General features: G+C 42.0%; 1 protein-coding gene across 1 annotated transcript in view; it reads left to right on the top strand.

The window, feature by feature from the left end:
- Positions 1-18,100, top strand: part of SEPTIN4 (septin 4) — a 100,391-nt gene that overhangs the window by 41,027 nt on the left and 41,264 nt on the right. Inside the window, exon 2 of the mRNA XM_082246021.1 lies at positions 8,642-9,472. Within this exon, the coding sequence (XP_082102147.1) occupies positions 8,642-9,472 (831 nt within the window). The remainder of the gene's footprint in view (positions 1-8,641; positions 9,473-18,100) is intronic.

Genomic DNA, 18,100 nt, shown 5'->3' with positions numbered 1-18,100 from the left:
CAGAAGCTAAAGGTGCAGGACTAGGTCTATGTACTGTATTGCTTTTCTGCATTCCTCTGCATAGCAGTTGTATGTCTTACGCAGTACTATTTGTAGCACTAAGAAGTTTTTAATATGAGGTAAGAACAGAATGAGCAGATTGATGACCTGATCATCCAATCAGCAGGGCAAAGAAGGGGAAGAGACTTATTGCTTAACAGAGGGGAAAAATAGTCCCCCAACCTTGTTATGCTGTTTTTGAGGGATGCTTGTATCACAATGCATAGAATTGTAGTTCAGATATCCATGTCATATTTAGTTTATGCTTGGAGTTCAGTTTTAATATAATTAATATGAGAAGTACAAACAAGCATTAGGTTATACAATTACACAGTACATAGCAAAAGATTTGAACCACAAATCAATTACAGTTTCTTTAAAAGCTAACCGCATTAGAGAACAGAAGAAACCTAGTTTGTTATAATAAAAATAATAATAGTAATCTTCGGTTTTTAGTAATCTCCTTTTTATATATATTTATATCTTCATTTTAAGCGTCTTTAAAAGTAGCTTCTCAAAGCATTTTACAAAGATAAGAGAAACAAAAACACAAGAAATACACGGGGTAAAACAGAGGAAAAAAGGGACAATTACATGAAAGCTTGTCTAAAGAAAAAAGTTTTTAGATTTGATTTGAATAAATTTAGAGAAGACTCTCTGATTCTCTTTGGAAGTTAATTTCAGAGTTTTGGAGCATAGCAGGAGAAGGCTCTGTCTCCCATCAAGTATAGGTGAGTAGGGGGACACACAGAAGACCAGAATTTGAGGAGCAGAGGTTACGAGGGGGGAAGTAAATTGATAAAAGTTTAGACAGATAATGGGGTGCCAAGTAATGACGAGCCTTATAGGTGAGCAAGAGGATCTATTTGAAACCTTAGAGGTAGCCAGTGCAAGAATTCCAGGATAGGGGTAATATGATCACTTGTACCAGACCTAGTCAGGAATCTGGCTGCAGAATTTGTAAATATTGTAGTCAATTATATAGTGGAATAGTGGATTTAGGTACACCAGCGAGTGGAGCATTGCAGTTGTCAAGTCTGAAGAACACAAATGTATGGATCAGCTTTTCAGCTACAGTGTAGGATAGCATAGGACGCAACGAGCAATGCTTTTTAAGTGGAAAAAAGATGTTCTAACAACATTTTGTACATGTGGATCAAAGGTTAAAATAGCATCAAATCTCACCTCTAGATCTTTTAATGTAGATGGAAGCCCAAGTACAGTGCCATTTATGGGGGGTGCCAATGAGCATGACTTCAGTCTTGTTATAGTTTAATTCTATCACAAACACAGCTAGATAGGAGAGAAGCAGCCAAAGTAGAATCTGGTTTAGTGTGAATGTACTGAATATCTGAATTTCATCAGCATAGAAGTGATAATTGAGTTTTTCTGTTAAATGCCTTTTTTTTATTTATAAAGTTTATTGAATACAGCCAGATACAGGTAATACAAAAGACATTAATAGTTTGGCATCATCACATACGTAAATCAACCCCCCACCCTTAAATACCATAAAAGAACCCCCTCTGGCATGTAACTTTTTTTTTTTTTCTTTTTTATAAGTAGACAGAAGGTCTACCACTAAGACAAAATAATGAAAAGAAAGAGAGAGAAAAGAAGAGAAAAAAAAGGGGGGGGGGGGGGTAAGAGAGAGAAGGAGAAAGAGGAAAAGGGAAGAAAACAGAGAAAGGGATGGGGGGAGTCTATATTTCCAGGCCATAGTTGGACCTGCCAGCAGCCCACGTGCTACCTTGGGCATGGCTGTCTGCTCGTTTAATCACTCTGCCATCAGGCGTGCCCCCTCCCCGGAAGTGATAAAGAGATCCTAAATCCTCCAATTTTCCACATGCCCATCTCCCCTATATCGGGAGGTCGCGATCAGAGGTGGTATACATGCCCGGGCAGCGTTCAATAGAGGACAAAGCAGGGATTTCTTAAAGGCCCCGAGTGGAGCATCTACCACTTGAAGCAAGAAAAAAGCCGGGTCATCCGGGATCTTCCATTCCATGAATCTTGCTAGTATTCTACGAACCTCCCCCCAAAAGGGTAACAACATCGGGCATGACCAAAAAATATGTAGCAACGTACCCTTCTCGCCTCTGCATCTCCAACACCGATCTGATGTCTCAGGAAAAATAACGATGGAGACGCTCAGGGGTATAATACCAACGCGTCAGGAGCTTAAAGTTCATCTCCTGGGTCTTGGTGTAAATCGAACAGTTCAAGGCTAGGTGGATCATGTTCTGTTTCTGCTGCACAGTAAGCTGGCGTCCAATATCTGTCTCCCACTTCTCAACCCAAGGTAAAACAACCTGATAGGGCAGAGGCTGGAGCAGACTATACGACTGAGAAAGGGTACGAGGAAGCGCCTCTTCTTCCACACATAAATGCCACAGAATAGGAGATTCTTGGACACAGAGAGAGGTGTTTTTTGATCCTCTGTTTCCATGTGATCTTAACAATAATCTCTAGGTTTTAGTGAACTTTAGATAGTTAGTTTGGACCAAGCTGGTCCAACACAATACTTACTTCACTAACAAATGCAGCGGCTGTGAGTGCTGTATAAACTGTATGCCTTAGCTTCATACCGTATACAGCACTGTGTTCCAGCAGCGGGAAAGGAAGGTCCAGGTTTCAGTGAACTTTAAATAGTTTGAACCAAGCTGTTCCAAACTAACGACTTTACTAACAGATGCAGCGAATGTGTATGCTGTAGAAACTGTATGTAGCCTCAGCTGCATATTGTATGCAGCGCTGCGTTCTGGCAGTGAAATGGAATGTTTATGTCGGACTGAGCACTGCTCAGCCATTCACAGGGAGTTCGGATTCTAAAATGGAGAGATTATGATCTCATCCACCCCTCTCTCCACCTCAGACAATCAGAGGGAGCTTTGTATTCATTCACAAAATACAAAGCTCCCTGTGAATGGCTGAGCAGCACTTGTTCCAGGAGTGGGGCAGGAACTTCCAGCTAAGTCCAAACACATTATTTAAAGTTCACTGAAACCTGGAGTTCTGCTTTAAGGTTATGTTACCCAGGTGTTCTGTAATTGGCAAAAGAGAACTGGGCAGAGCTGACAACCCTGTTTGGGTTTCTAATGAAGCAAAGAGCCGGGAAGTCACTAAAGCAACTAAGGGGCTTTTCAGTCAGTATTTTTCAGTACTTGTAGCATTTAAAAAAAAAAATCTTTTGTTTAAAATAAATAAATAAATAAATAAAAAACATGAGAAAATGTTTTGCCCAGACATACACTTTAGTTTTCTTATATCAGGATGTTAAACAATATGTTTGCAGTACAGAAGCCTTCAAGCTAATTATATGACCATTTACTGATCGGGTACTGAGCTGTGACTTAGAAAATGCCTTGCAAACAGTTTTACCACATAGGCTTCCGTTGATGCAGTCAGTCTTAAATAACAGTGCTGGGCCTAGTACACATATACGGTACCTACTTGACTGAGATATAAACAATCCTATCAGGCTGATGGCAAACTTGAATTGTAACATCCGAAGGCAGGAACTGATGTGGGTGATAAGGAAAATTCTGCACAAAATTATCATTTCTGCATAGATAAAAAATATTAAATATAATCTGCCTTGGAATATAACTAAACTTAACTGATGGATGTTGTAAAATAATGACAGTTTTCGATGCTTGTACTTTGATATATGCAAACCCTCACTGTTTGATAAGGATTGTTGTATACTGTATCTTAGGGCCTTGTTTATGACCTATTGCTGCCTATGCTTCCTTGATAAGTTGGAAGTAAAGCTCACTGACATATTACTAGGGTAATGGTAAAGATCACTGCATTGTCATCGTGATTGAATATATTGATTGCTTTCTTTGTTTGTGTATTTACTGTGAGTTTTGCTGACATAATCAACGCTTCTTTCATTAACGTCCACAAAACATTGTTGAAAACACTATATAAAAATAGTTTCTGCAACCCCTTAGAAAACATTTTTTAAAAACATTCTGTAAGGTCAGAAAAAATTTATTTTTCCAAACTGCCTATGTTGGAAGACTTGGAGTGAGCAGCAAAAACATAAATCTTATGAGAGTTGGCTGCCTGATAGTATCAATGGTAAGCTACCTACAGATTTTATTGATTCATCAGAGCAGTGGTCTCCAAACTTCAGCCCTGGGGCCAAATGCGGCCCTTTGCTTGCCTTTATCCCACACTATTATTTTCACTGATAAGAGACACTATTCTGCCAACTGACACCAACAATAATGCACCATTTCTCCTACTGACTTCAATAATGGGGCGCTATTCCTCCTAATGATGCCAATGATGGGCACTATTCCTCTCAATGATACCTATGATGGGGTGCCATTCCTCCCAGTGATACCAAAGATGGGGCACTATTCCTCCCAATGATACCAGCGTTGGGACACTATTCCTCCCAATAATATAAAAAATGGGGCTCTAGTCCTGCCAATATTACCAACGATGAGGCACTATTCCTCCTAATAATACCAATGATGGGGCGCTATTCCTTCACATGATACCAAAGATGGGGCACTATTCCTCCCAATGACACCAATGACGGGGCACTATTCCTCCCAATGATACCAATGTGCGGCACTATTCCTCCCAATAATACCAATGATGGGTCACTATTCCTCCCAATGACATTGTGACGGGAGTCACTTTGGTTGGGGGGGCCCATGGAACCCAGCCTACCTTAGAGAGGTTGAGAAATCCCTGTCCCAGCCCCCTAGGCTCCTCTTATGTGTAAGCCACCCTGTGTCTATTAGGGACACAGTGTGACCAAGGAAATGATGGACTTCATGGACACTGAGAAAAGGGTTTGGATAACTTCAAATGGGAGAGTAATATTTATCAACAATATCTCTCAAGAAATATGAAGATTTAATCCCACTTTACACCGTGAGACCTATAGCCTGTTGCAATGAAGTCGGTGACTCCTAAATAATAAAAGCAATGCTTAGATGTGTATTCCATGTACTTCAATGTAGGAGACGGACAGACTGCTACTGGGGTCTCTTGCTATTGTCTGCATGATAAGGTGTTCTGTGTTTATACTTAGGATAATGTGTACTTTTATATTTTGTTTTAGCCTTGTTGCCAGCCGTCTGGTCCTCCAGGCTGGTTTAAGTGTGCTGAGTTATTTGAATGTTAATGATAACCTTGTCTAGATGGGATTAGCCATGAGTCTGCTGTACCTCATTATCTAACCATTGTGTGATATTTTGGGTAAATGTTCGGGTCATTGTTCATGTAGGTGACTGAGATGCTTCTCAAGTGTATAAAAAGTATTTTTCTTGTTCAATAAAGAAGTTAGTTGTTTTCAGATACATACAAGCTAAGTTGTCAGTTAGTTTTGTATGTAGGGTGGCTGGAATATCTGATACAGGATCTGTGTTCAAGACTGAAGGAAGCTGTATACTGACGGAAGCCCACAAACACAGTGTGGGTTGCGGTTCCATTACAGATACCAACGATGGGTATTCCTCCTCTAATACCAAACGTGCTTATATGTTTATGTCCACTGATGTCAGGAAAATTTACACTGCTGCTGGCCACAGTCTGGCCCTCCTAAAGTCTGAAGGACTATAAAACTGGCTCTTTGTTTAGAAAGTTTGGAGACCCCTACATCAGAGGGTCATACAGTCATGTGACGAAAGGACAAAATTCAACCATGAGCTAAAAATTGATGCTCATGGCTATGGAGAGTGAGAATGGTTAGCCAAAATTCGAGGCGTCGGTCTCTCTCAGTGGTAAACATCCGCCCGCCCCCAATAAAGATTTAGGCACATAGATTTCTGCCATAGTTGGAAGGTGGCCACAGACATGAAAATTTCCTAATCTATCTATTATTGTCATTGTGGATGTCAAGATGTTAATCACTGCCTATAGGTTTTGTTTGATTATTCAAAATAGAAATGTTGAATGCAATGTATGGAGAGAGGTGCTGGTTTTGCACATTGGTGCCTGTTGTTACATTGTTTATCTACTTACATTTAGAGAGGTATTAAGGAAGGGGGATTCAATTGTTAGAATGTTTACAAAAAGTCTATGTATGAGCTGCTGAGTGTTGTATTTGGGACATGTGACCTACAACAGTGGCAGTTCAGGAAACGTGGCAGTTCATGTGACCTGTAAGTGAAGCCACTGTGGGTTTAGCTTGTGAATGTATTCACAACAGCTATACCCACTTTCCAACATCCTCCCTTTCAATTTACATCTGATATAGCACAATTATTGGAAAAATGGGAAAGAGCAGGAATGTATTTCAATTCACAAAGGGAAGGGGGTCAGGTTGAATACTTCAGTGTAATACTATATACCCAATCAACACCGCACCTTAGTAATATTTAATCACCCAACATTTGAAAAACCCCAAAGTGATAAAATAAATAAAATTGTAAAAAATTCACAAAATACTACAAAAAATACAAGCACAAACCCAAACTGGACTGCTGCAGCCTCCTTAATGTTTACTAAAATCCATACAAACACCCAGCAAGTAATTGCAGATTCAAGGAGGTGCAGAAAAATCAATCTATACATATGAATTCCTTTTTGTAGAGTAAAGAATCATAGGGTAAATATATAAAAAGTATTCAAAGAAAAATTCATAGAAAGTCCCAAATAGTCCACCACTGTGTATAAAACATGGTAAAATTGTGCTTCAGAGGGCAATATTTTCCCAGCTGGTGATTAAATCACATTCCACTCCACCATTTGTTGTGAATCTTCACTCCCAGTGTTTGGTCTCACATAAAGCGCTTTGGATTAATATAGTCCCTCCAATACCATGTTACACTCTCTCCCCAATCTAAACAATGTTTCTTTAAATTTTAGACATAAAGGAGCCCTAATGGTGTGAATACCATAAAGGCAGTTAAAATGTATTGAATCACAGATAAAACCCCATTTACAAAAGCAGATAAAAACATGTCAATTGAATACAGTAATACTAAGCAGCACAGTATTTAAGTGGTTAGCACTTCTGCCTAGCAGCACTAGGGTCATCGGTTTAAATCCAAACCGTGACACAATCTGCCTGGAGTTTGCCTGTGCCTGCGTGGGTTTCCTCTGGGTACTCAGGTTTTCTCCCACACTCCAAAGACATGATGGTAGGTTAATTGGCTCCTGTCTAAACTAGCCCTAGTATGTGTATATATGCATGTGAGTTAGGGACCTTAGATTGAGAGCTCATTGAGGGTAAGAGACTTATGTGAATGTACAATATATATGTGTAAAGTGCTGCGTAAAGTGACGGCGCTATATAAGTACTTATAATAATAAAAAAAAAATAATACAAGAATCAGTCAATGGACCATCCAGCACGCCACCCGTCAGTGTGCTCGCTCCCCGGTATCTCACTCTGTCCTTCTGTGCGCCAATCCTGTTGCGTCACTTCCGGGATGGCATGTGATGTAATTTCTGGTCACCCTGTGGTAGCGTCCTAATGCCTTTCGTTGTGCTGAGGGCCACATTTTATACACAGTGGGGGACTAATTTGGGACTTTATATGAATTTTACTTTGAATAATTTTTACATATTTATCTTTTGATTTTTCATTCCAGAATAGGGAATTTATATTTATAGATTGATTGCTTTGCGCTTCCCTAAATCTGCAATTGCTTGCTGGTTGTTTGGATGGAGTACAGCACTATAGAATCAGATTACATCCAGCCTGTGCATTCTGAATTATTTATCTGCGCAGAAAAATTCAAAAGTTTGTAGAAAACCGAGTAACCAAAAAAAAAAAAAAATGGCAAAGCTACTATATACCCTTATTTTTGGATGCCATAATCCTAACACTGTCTTTAATTTAAAAATGTATATTTGCCATGATCTCTTTAATGAATAACATCCATAATATAAAATATATGAATGTGACAATGGCATCATGTTTAATATAGTCTGAAAGCCTCTTAGTGTGCACTTTTAAAAATGACATATATTTATGTGCTTGAATATTTGAAAATGTTATGGAAATCATTTGAGGGCTGTAAGTTCTGTCCTAAGGGTAAGACAGTAATTAGTAAAAAAACACAGATTAGAATGTCCGATTGATCTTTACATACTGTCAATATCCCATCTTCCATCCAACTAATTGGATTTGTGTTCCATTTGAGGTCTAAATTAAGTTAGAGAACAGTGCAGACACAGACATTTTCTACATACTTTTTGAGGTTTGATTGGTGATTAAAGACACAGATCCATCAACATTGGGAAAACTGTTCACCTTTATACTAAATACAGTAAGTCCCCTACATAAGAACAAGTTCCGTTCCGAAAGCACGTTCCTAAGTCCAATTTGTTTGTAAGTCCGAAAAAGTTAGCCTAGGTACCCAACTGATGCAATCGGCCCAATAAATTACTTCAATAGGTTTATAACATATTTCACACAAATATTATATGGAAAAAAGGTTGAAATTTAGATACAGTACTGTATATAGCAAAGTACACAGAACCAAAAGCATTAGAAATGTGAACTAGCTCACATGGTTGAATATGCAAATGTACAGTATGTTTGTATCTTTAAAAGTTCACAACTTGAAGGTTCATATGTAGGGGACTAACTATATTTCCTTAATCTTTTTTGTGTTTTTTCCAGATCCGCAACTTTCTGCTCAATGACTCAGAAGATGAGGAGCTAAAAGAAATTATTCGTACATTTCCGGGGGAAAGCAGCAACAGAGCACAAAAGCCAAAGGAAAGACTTCTCATAGAGCAACAAAGACAACAGACAAAGGAACAAGGAGAGCAACAAGAACAGGAGGAACAGTTCCACAGGGAACAACAAGAGCAAAAGGAGGAGGACTACCACAGGAAAAACCAGCAAGAGCAGGATAGGCTTTACAGAGAACAACCGGAGGAGGAGGAGGAAGAGGAGGAGAGATTACATAAAGAACACTTAGAAGAGGAAGAGCGACTCCGTCGAGAGCATCAAGAAGAAAAGCTGCGCAGAGAGCAGTGTGAAGAGGATGAAAAGCTCCGCAGGGAGCAGCAACGTGAAGAAGAAGAAAGGCTTCACAGGCAACATCAAGAAGAGACTCTGCGAAGAGAGCAACAGGAAGAAGAGAGGCAACGCAAGGAGCTTCAGCAGGAGTTTAGGCTTCGCAGGGAGGAGCAAGAGGAGAAATTCCGCAAAGAACATCTGGATGGTAAACTTTGGTGGGAGCAGGAAACTGAAAAACAACACCTTGAACAGCAAAAAGATCAACACAACGAGAAAGCTTTTTATAATGACACCATGCAACCGCATCTAGACCCTGAGCTCCTTTCTGTTAGGCACAATAAAGAGGAAATTAATGAGGGGAAGGACTCAAGCCAGACCCTTCCTGTCCGGCCTTCAGGATGGGGCTGTCCACCACTGGTTCCACCTCCAAGTCCTTCTAGACCTAAGAGTCCATGGGGAAAGCTTGACCCTTATGACTCCAGTGAGGTAAAATCCTTTATAATAATTATTGATCAGTTAATACATTATTTTCAGTAAGATCACTGAAAAACTCAACCAAATCCTATTCAGGGCTTTCCATCTAGTAACAAACACCCTTAAAAAGTATTAAGTTCTAAGCCTCTAACTTAAGAAGCTCATAGACTAGAGATGTGGGGGCAGGAGATTTAACTGCCAAATAATTATTCTTTGGAAAGTTTGGGGTTTAAACATCCACTCTTTTGTTGTCCAATTAGGCATGTTTTTCTTCACTGCAGAAGCTCCAACCTATCAAGAGCATACAGGCAAAATAAATGATGACATATTCTGCCCCTAGGCTTTCCAGCCAAGGAATCTCTTTCTAGGTTAGAATTGTCCATTGATATGCAATTATTTTATGATCCAAAAATAGTATGCCTTTTGAATAATTTGACTACGTCTTAACTAAATGTATTGTTTATATAGTTGTTAGACTAAATATTATTTTGGTGATTTGTGCTAAGCCAAGAAAACTGGTGAAAACTGGTGTGGCGCCAGTTAAACAGGTGTATTTGCATAGTAAACCAGTAATAGGCTTTATGATAGCAGGATGGCAAAATGAGAGAACACTGTGGAGACATGTGGAAAAAAAGAGAGTGGTGCAGAAAAGTCCTGATTCTGTAATAATGTAGAATTTTTTTGGATACACAAAGTAAAATGACTCCTAAAGAAATGCATCTGTTCTTCAGCCTGAGGAAGGAGAGGTTCTACCTGAAACGTGTCCCATATGCCTTGATGCTGAGGAGGAGAATAGATTGCTTCACACCCAGTGCTTACCTGGTCTGGAGGCAGCAGCTGTGAAGGTCAGCACGGCTTCAGGATTCTAATAAGTGGGAGGTGCTGACTCACTTCCTGGCTGAAGTTGCTTCACAATGGATTATACCTTAGTAAGGTCTGTTGCCATCCACTACCCCACATTTGTGAGTGTATTTATTTAGAGTAGAAGTATGGCCGAGGAGAAGTATGGCCAAAGCTCTTTGGCCACACTTCTCCAGTGGGTAACAGGAGGGCACTTAGTTCTGCACTCCTGTGACCCAGATTCAGCCGCCAGAGGGCTAAAGGCCACTGTCGACTGATGACACAGAGTCAGTCCAGGATCTGCAGGGATCCCAACAATAATGTCAGCATTTGACCAGATGCCTGACTGGCAGCTTAGCTTGCTCAGCCTCTCAGCTTGCTGCTGAAAGTCTGAGCCCGCTGCTCTTGCCCCCTTCCCATAGCCCAGCGCTCCAGTGAGCTTTAAAGGGGCAGAGCACAGAGCTGGTGACTTACAGTCGGTACTCAGAGCAGACCCCAGAACTGAGTGATCAGTGTTCTTTGATCCATCTCGGTGTAGAGCTTGCAGAAGACAGCTGCAGCTCAGATCAGTGCTGCAGCCAACCAGGTGATTATGACTCTTATTTTTAATTCCCGCACTTCTCTTTTAGAGCTAAGTTCACACTCACAGTAACACAAACCAACTATAATATTAATACACATTTTTGATGTATTTTATGCGCTTTTAATTAAAGTTTAGGGTATGTTAAAAAATGCACTTCAGATGCACTCTAAGTGCTTTTTTTCCACCTCACTGATATTCCACCTCACTGATATTTAACCACTTCCCGCCCGCCCTATAACAGAATGACGGCGGGAATGTGGTTGTGTTATCCTGACCGGACGTCATATGACGTCGGCAGGATAACACAGCTCTGGGCGCCCCCCCCCAGACTTGGCTGATCATACAGCAGACTCTCAATAGTCCATGTTTTATCTCTTCACACAACAAATGTCCATTGAGCCTGTCCCTTTGTTTGTCTCTTCACATAGCAACCATTCCTTTGTTTGTCTCTTCACATAGCAAACAGTTCATTTATTTCTTCCACATAGAAATAGTTCATTTCCTCACCTTGAGAAGTCTTCACACTTTTTTACCCTCCTCAGCGCCCATCGCTTCAGGAGGTCTTCCCCATGCTCACACAGCTTTCAGGGGGCATTCCTTCTCCCCTGCCCACATGGCGTCGGGAGGTACACATCTGACTGTCCTCCTCTCCCCAGCTTCACACAGCGTCAGGAGGCAGCAATCAATAGGACTTCCTTTGGACAAATTATAGAGGCCTTGACTTCCTCATGCTGAACAGCTGAAGGCCTTTCAACTTCCTTAAGCTAGTTCTGGCTACCTTTGCAGCCGACACCCTATAGTAATTGGTGAATTTTCTAAACCAGGTGGAAATGTATCTCCTGTCTGTGACTACATCCACAGATTTACCTGACTTCCTGTCACATACCCCCCCCCCCTCTTGTTTCAACCCTAGGGTTGGGACAAAGTTTTCCAGGCACGCATGTGTCAGGCACTGCTCTTGACTCTCACTGATAAGCCTCTTAGTATCTTCAAGCTTCAGGATGAAACTGTTTCTGTCATCTTCATTGACAGATTTCTCATAAATGCCAGACGACTTGTCCCTCATCTCATATACACATTCTTCAACCGCATTTTTGGCATCATTTTGCGCCTTCTCAGGTTTGTCCTGCATAACCATCTGTCCTATACACCAAGGAGGACCGTGATCCATAGGCAACTCAATTGGGCTAGTCTTAATGTCTTCAACATTCTTGAGCCGCCTCTCTCTGCAATCAATAAATGTTTTCCACAAAACTTTGAGAACCTCTGCTTCACTAAGCTTTGTTCCAAGTAGGGACTCTTGACGTCCCTCTGTGACTTGATCAACTTTCCTTCCACCATCATATGGGTCAAAAGCAACAACACAGTCTATTACAGTTTTCTTCAATGCACTTTCTGCTGAACTATTTGACCGCTCAAGGTCACCTAGTTCCTTTTCTTTATCTGAACTCCACATGGAATGTATCTCAAGATCACGATCAAACTTCTGCCACCTGTCTTTCACCAGTTCCATTATGGAAATATTCCCTGAAAGGCACTTATTCATTTGCTTCACGTTTTCACCAGCCTTAGTTTTCTCCACTAGGTGGCGTTTTTGAAGGAAATGTTTATTCCAGAGGGGTGATTCAAACAACATGTCATCACATTTCTGATGCTCACTCAGGACAGACCCCAAAACACTGATCCTTTTATAAACTGCATCAGGCACACTATCCCCTCTTTGGGACAGATCCTCTTCAAGTTCTTCCAACTGAATCTTCATCTCTTCTACTTGCTGTTCTAAGGCTCGCTTAGACTTTTCTAGCTCCTGAACACTTTTCCCAACATCATCCTTGGAGCTGACTAAATCTTCCATCTCTGTAAGCAGCTGTTGGTTAACTCTTTCTAGTTCAACCTTACACTCTAGAGCTTCCTCCAAAGAGCGAGCCAAGAACAGGGCTTTGCTCTCTTTATCACGCGCCTCCGCTTCTGCTCGGTCACGTTCTTCTGCATATTTTGCAGACACAGTCTTCTCCTCACCAAGCATCTGATCCAACTTCTTTTTCACATTTTCTAATGCACCAACGCTTTCTTCCATGCGTTTTTTCATATCCACTATCTGAGCTTGCAATGTTGCGACTTGCTCTGATAGGTTTTTCTTTGCTTCCTCCTCCTCTTTTAATTGTTCCAGGAAGCCATTTTTCTCATTTTTCTCCTTGTCGCTGAGAGACAATGTCGTTTTCAGAGCGACATTCTGTTCCTGCACATCCTGCAGGTCTATTTTTGTAGCTTCCAAAGACTGAAGACTTTTTTCCAGCTGATTACGGAACTCCAACATATCACACATACTTTGCTTCTGCAAAGTCTGAATTTCAATTTCCTTTTCCATGAGGATGGTATCTTTCTCCATTATAGTTTCTCTACGTTTGTGCAACTCGGAAAAAAGAAGAGCAGTGGATTCTTCCCACTGTAACACCTGAGCCTGCAAGTTTCTATGCTCCATCCTAAGCAACTCCAGGGAGTGTTCCTTTTCTTCCATTTTCCGTTGCAAGGCATCCAGCTCAGCCCTGCACACATACTCGGTTTCCTCCAAACCGATGACCTCCATTTGCTTCTGGCGTCTCTGTTTCCAGCCTGCCATGCTCTCTTGGTGAGCCTTTTGTTGAGCTGCAAAGCTCCGCTGAAAATCCGCATTTGCCCCAGTGTTACTAGGGACAACAACCTTTCTCTTTAGCAGATTCTGTTCAGGCATGGATGGGGCTCGTTCAGGCGGTAACATCCCCTCCATCCATAGAATCCGGTCTCTCATTTCAGATATCTTTGCATCTTTCAGGCGTTTTGATCGCCCCATCTTCAATAACTCCACAATAAATTTTTCACAGTCCAGCAAAAAATTTTTGAGACCACTGTCTCTTTAAAGCCAGTAGCTTTTCTCTCTCTTGCAGGATCTCCTTTCCTGCAGACACAGTTTGTGCAGTCTCATGCACCAGACACAACAAAGTCCATCAAAAATGTTGAGACCACTGTCTCTTTAAAACACGTAGTTTTTCTCTCATTCAGGATTTCCCCTCCTGCACACATAGATTGTGCAATCTCATGCACCAGACAAAGTTCATAGAACAGATGAACTTCTTTGCAGGGATCTCTGCTTCTGCCCAATGCATACCTCCACCATATGTGGGAGATTGGCTCGGTGGTAGGCGTGGATGACTCCTTTGGGGGGGTTCATTACACAGGGAGATAGCCGAGAAGTGGTTGCAAACAACAGTTTGGTTTATTCTTGCAATTTACTTCACACAAGTGCAAGCCTCAAAAACAGCAAAATAAAAATAAAACACAAAATAAATCCTTGCCACTGTGGGCGGCTACCTTCTCACACACAGGAACCTATCTAACGAAGTCTGTCCCCAAACTACTGTTGGGCAGACTTGGCTGATCATACAGCAGACTCTCAATAGTCCATGTTTTATCTCTTCACACAACAAATGTCCATTGAACCTGTCCCTTTGTTTGTCTCTTCACATAGCAACCATTCCTTTGTTTGTCTCTTCACATAGCAAACAGTTCATTTATTTCTTCCACATAGAAATAGTTCATTTCCTCACCTTGAGAAGTCTTCACACTTTTTTACCCTCCTCAGCGCCCATCGCTTCAGGAGGTCTTCCCCATGCTCACACAGCTTTCAGGGGGCATTCCTTCTCCCCTGCCCACATGGCGTCGGGAGGTACACATCTGACTGTCCTCCTCTCCCCAGCTTCACACAGCGTCAGGAGGCAGCAATCAATAGGACTTCCTTTGGACAAATTATGGAGGCCTTGACTTCCACATTCCGAACAGCTGAAGGCCTTTCAACTTCCTTAAGCCAGTTCTGGCTACCTTTGCAGCCGACACCCTATAGTAATTGGTGAATTTTCTAAACCAGGTGGAAATGTATCTCCTGTCTGTGACTACATCCACAGATTTACCTGACTTCCTGTCACAATATATATATATATATATATACAGTATATAGGGCTTTTTTGTGCCACTCTCTCTTTTGTACTTTTTTTCCCAACATTATATAGTATTCATCACAATTGTTTTTCTGTAAATAACTCATCCTTTCATTAGCCATAGCTTCTATACTTCTATTGTATTTTAGTCATTTGTTGTATTCCTGTACTGGCTGTAATTTGTCAGCTAATTATAGAGGGGTTTTAATGAAATTAATAGTATACAGTTTTTCAGAAGGGCCTGATCGGACCCTCCATTCACCCCTATGAAGCGGCGAATGTCAGCGGTGACATGACCACTGACATCCACCGCTATCCGATCCTGTCTGTAAAATCCAGGCGGATGGTGGTCCTGTTTTCCATCCATCTGGTGGATCTGATAGGATTGGATGAAATCAGACAGGCAGTCGGTTTTCACCCGATCTTCCCCTAGAGGACAGTAGGACTGTGTCCGTGTGCACTCTGCACATTGAGAGGAGATGGACCTGTCATCTGCCTGCTCAGCAGGGATCAGCGGAGCGATCCCCCACCGAGCAAGGGGATCCCGCAAAATGGAAGCGTCCACGTGAAAGAGGCCTAACAATTTCCATAGCCCTGTATATTCTGCTACCTAAGAAGTTTTCTGAAGTTGTCAACACTCTCAGTTAGTACTACTTCCTGGAGAAGGGAGCTCCACATTCTTACTGCTCTAACAGTAAAGAACCCTTTTCGCAATCTAAGATTAAACCTTCCTTCTTCTAACCCCAGATTGGGGCCACATGTCCTCTCCATATACCTACTTATACATCTCTTCCCAAAAGTGAATTACTGTAATCTATGTAATTGATCCTCAAAGCCTGTTATTATTTATATTGCGCTTTGCGGAACTTTTTCCTGAGGATTGCCAACCAAAACTTAACTGCATTTTCAAGATAAGACCATACTAGTGTTTTTTTTTTTAAATTGGTAGAATTGCTGATTTATCTCTTCAAAGTATGCCTTTTTAACGCATGAGTGTATTTTGCTAGCTTTGTTAGCTGCGACTTGGCATTGCTTAGTCTGTGATCTATAAGCACCCTCAGAACCTATTTTATCACTGATTGTTACAGGGGAGCCCCTTCTAATGTGTAACGCATGTGTATTTTTGGCGCCCAAGTGCGGAACTTTACATTTCTCAGTATTAAACCTCACCTGCCATGTAACCCTCTATATTATCAGGGTTTTCCTGTAATGATGCTATATCTTGTGCTGAAGTTGTTTCCCTGCGTAATTTGGTATCTTCAACAAGCACTGAAATTGAGCTCTTGATTCCAACCTCTATAGTGGAGGTCATGTGCCTTCCTTGCCAACCCCCGGACTACTTCTCCTACATATGCAGAGTGATGAAGGGAAGGAATACCTTAGTATGCTACGCTGCTGACAAGCAGAAGTAAGGGGATCCTGGACAGGGGGGTTGGCAGGGGTGGCATTTACTGGAACCGATCCCCTGTAGTTTCCCCCTACAGCAGCTGAAAGTGGGAGGGCGAGGAGAAGAAGACGGCCCTCCTGTCCACCCCTTGCAGCCCCTTCCTTTTCTGAATGAGTGATCTGTACCGATAACTGACTTTGTTAAGTCATAAATGAAGCATAGTAAACGTGTGAATGAACAGGGAGACTGTTCCCTGTTCATTCATTCTGTGCAGCTGAGGCTGCAGAGATGGAGATTGTTTCAAAAGTGAGACATCAGGAGTCTGTTAAAAACCATGATATTTCGCTGATATCCCTGATATTTCACCAAAGCGCCCCAACAGGGCTGTTAAAAACTGTAAAAAAAAAATAAAATAAAACATTGTAAAAAATGTAATTGTAAAAAGAAAATAATAAAACGAATAATAAAAATTAAAACCTACTGACACATCAACTGCCCTACTGACACCATCCTCTGCCCTACTGACACCATCCTCTGCCCTACTGACACCATCCTCTGCCCTACTGACACCATCCACTGCCCTTCTGACACCATCCACTGCCCTACTGACACCAACCTCTGCGCTACTGACACCATCCTCTGACCTACTGACACCATCCTCTGCCCTACTGACACCATCCTCTGCCCTACTGACACCATCCACTGCCCTTCTGACACCATCCACTGCCCTACTGACACCAACCTCTGCGCTACTGACACCATCCTCTGCCCTACTGACACCATCCTCTGCCCTACTGACACCATCCACTGCCCTTCTGACAAAACCATTGGTCCTCTGACACCATCCTCTGCCCTACTGACACCATCCACTGCCCTTCTGACACCATCCACTGCCCTACTGACACCAACCTCTGCGCTACTGACACCATCCTCTGCCCTACTGACACCATCCTCTGCCCTATTGACACCATCCTCTGCCCTACTGACACCATCCACTGCCCTTCTGACAAAACCATTGGTCTTCTGACACCGTCCTCTGCTCTATTGACTGACACTGTCTACTGCCTTACTGACACCAACCTCGGTCGCAAAACAAACAAAAAATTCCACCCTAGGTGCTCATTTCCAATACAGATGAAGATAGTTTTAAGGTATCTCACAGCTGTTAATTACAGAGGAGCAGGATAAATAAATGGGATCTGATCACGTTCGCAGGAGGCAAACTAGATACAATGTAACAATGCAACAATAGAAACTGTTGTAACAAGGTATACTGAAAGCAGAAACAAGAATAAAAATAAAAGCAAGGATAAAAACTAATAGGACTTGTAATGTCAGAGTCCCAGGGTTGAGTCTATTAAACCCCACATGGTGACTGACACTATATGAAAACAGACTGTCTACTCAATTCTGGCTTGGGAGGGCCGGAATCGGGAACAAATGGAGAGAGGGAAGTGAGGTGCCAAAGAGTCCAATATAGTGTAGAATTCCAATTTATTAAGTGGTACAAATTATAAAACACATAGTGACACACTCACATTGTGGAGGAGATGACAGGCAAATCAAGGTGGAATGTAGTCCTCTGTTCTGGGCAGATGGATGGCTCAAGCTGCTGGTGGCTGGTTATAGAGGAAGCCACTAGAGATGCGAGGTAGGAGCACCTGTGTGAGAGGGAACCCCCCCCCCCCGGCAGTGCATGTAGCCATTGGCTGCCAGTGCTGATCGGATACTGGTTTTCCAGCATGCCCATTTGACGGAAGTCGGATGTTTAGCCGGCTTCTGTCGGACAGGCTGGTGTACACACAGCCTGAATGTCGGCCGGTTTCTGTTGAACCTGCCGGTATTCGGCCCATGTGTAC

The sequence above is a fragment of the Pelophylax lessonae genome (genome assembly GCF_965119305.1).
Source record: "Pelophylax lessonae genome assembly, chromosome: 2".
Lineage (NCBI taxonomy): Eukaryota > Metazoa > Chordata > Amphibia > Anura > Ranidae > Pelophylax > Pelophylax lessonae.
The sequence above is the reverse complement of the archived record's forward strand: the minus strand, read 5'-3'. Positions and strand labels throughout refer to the sequence as shown.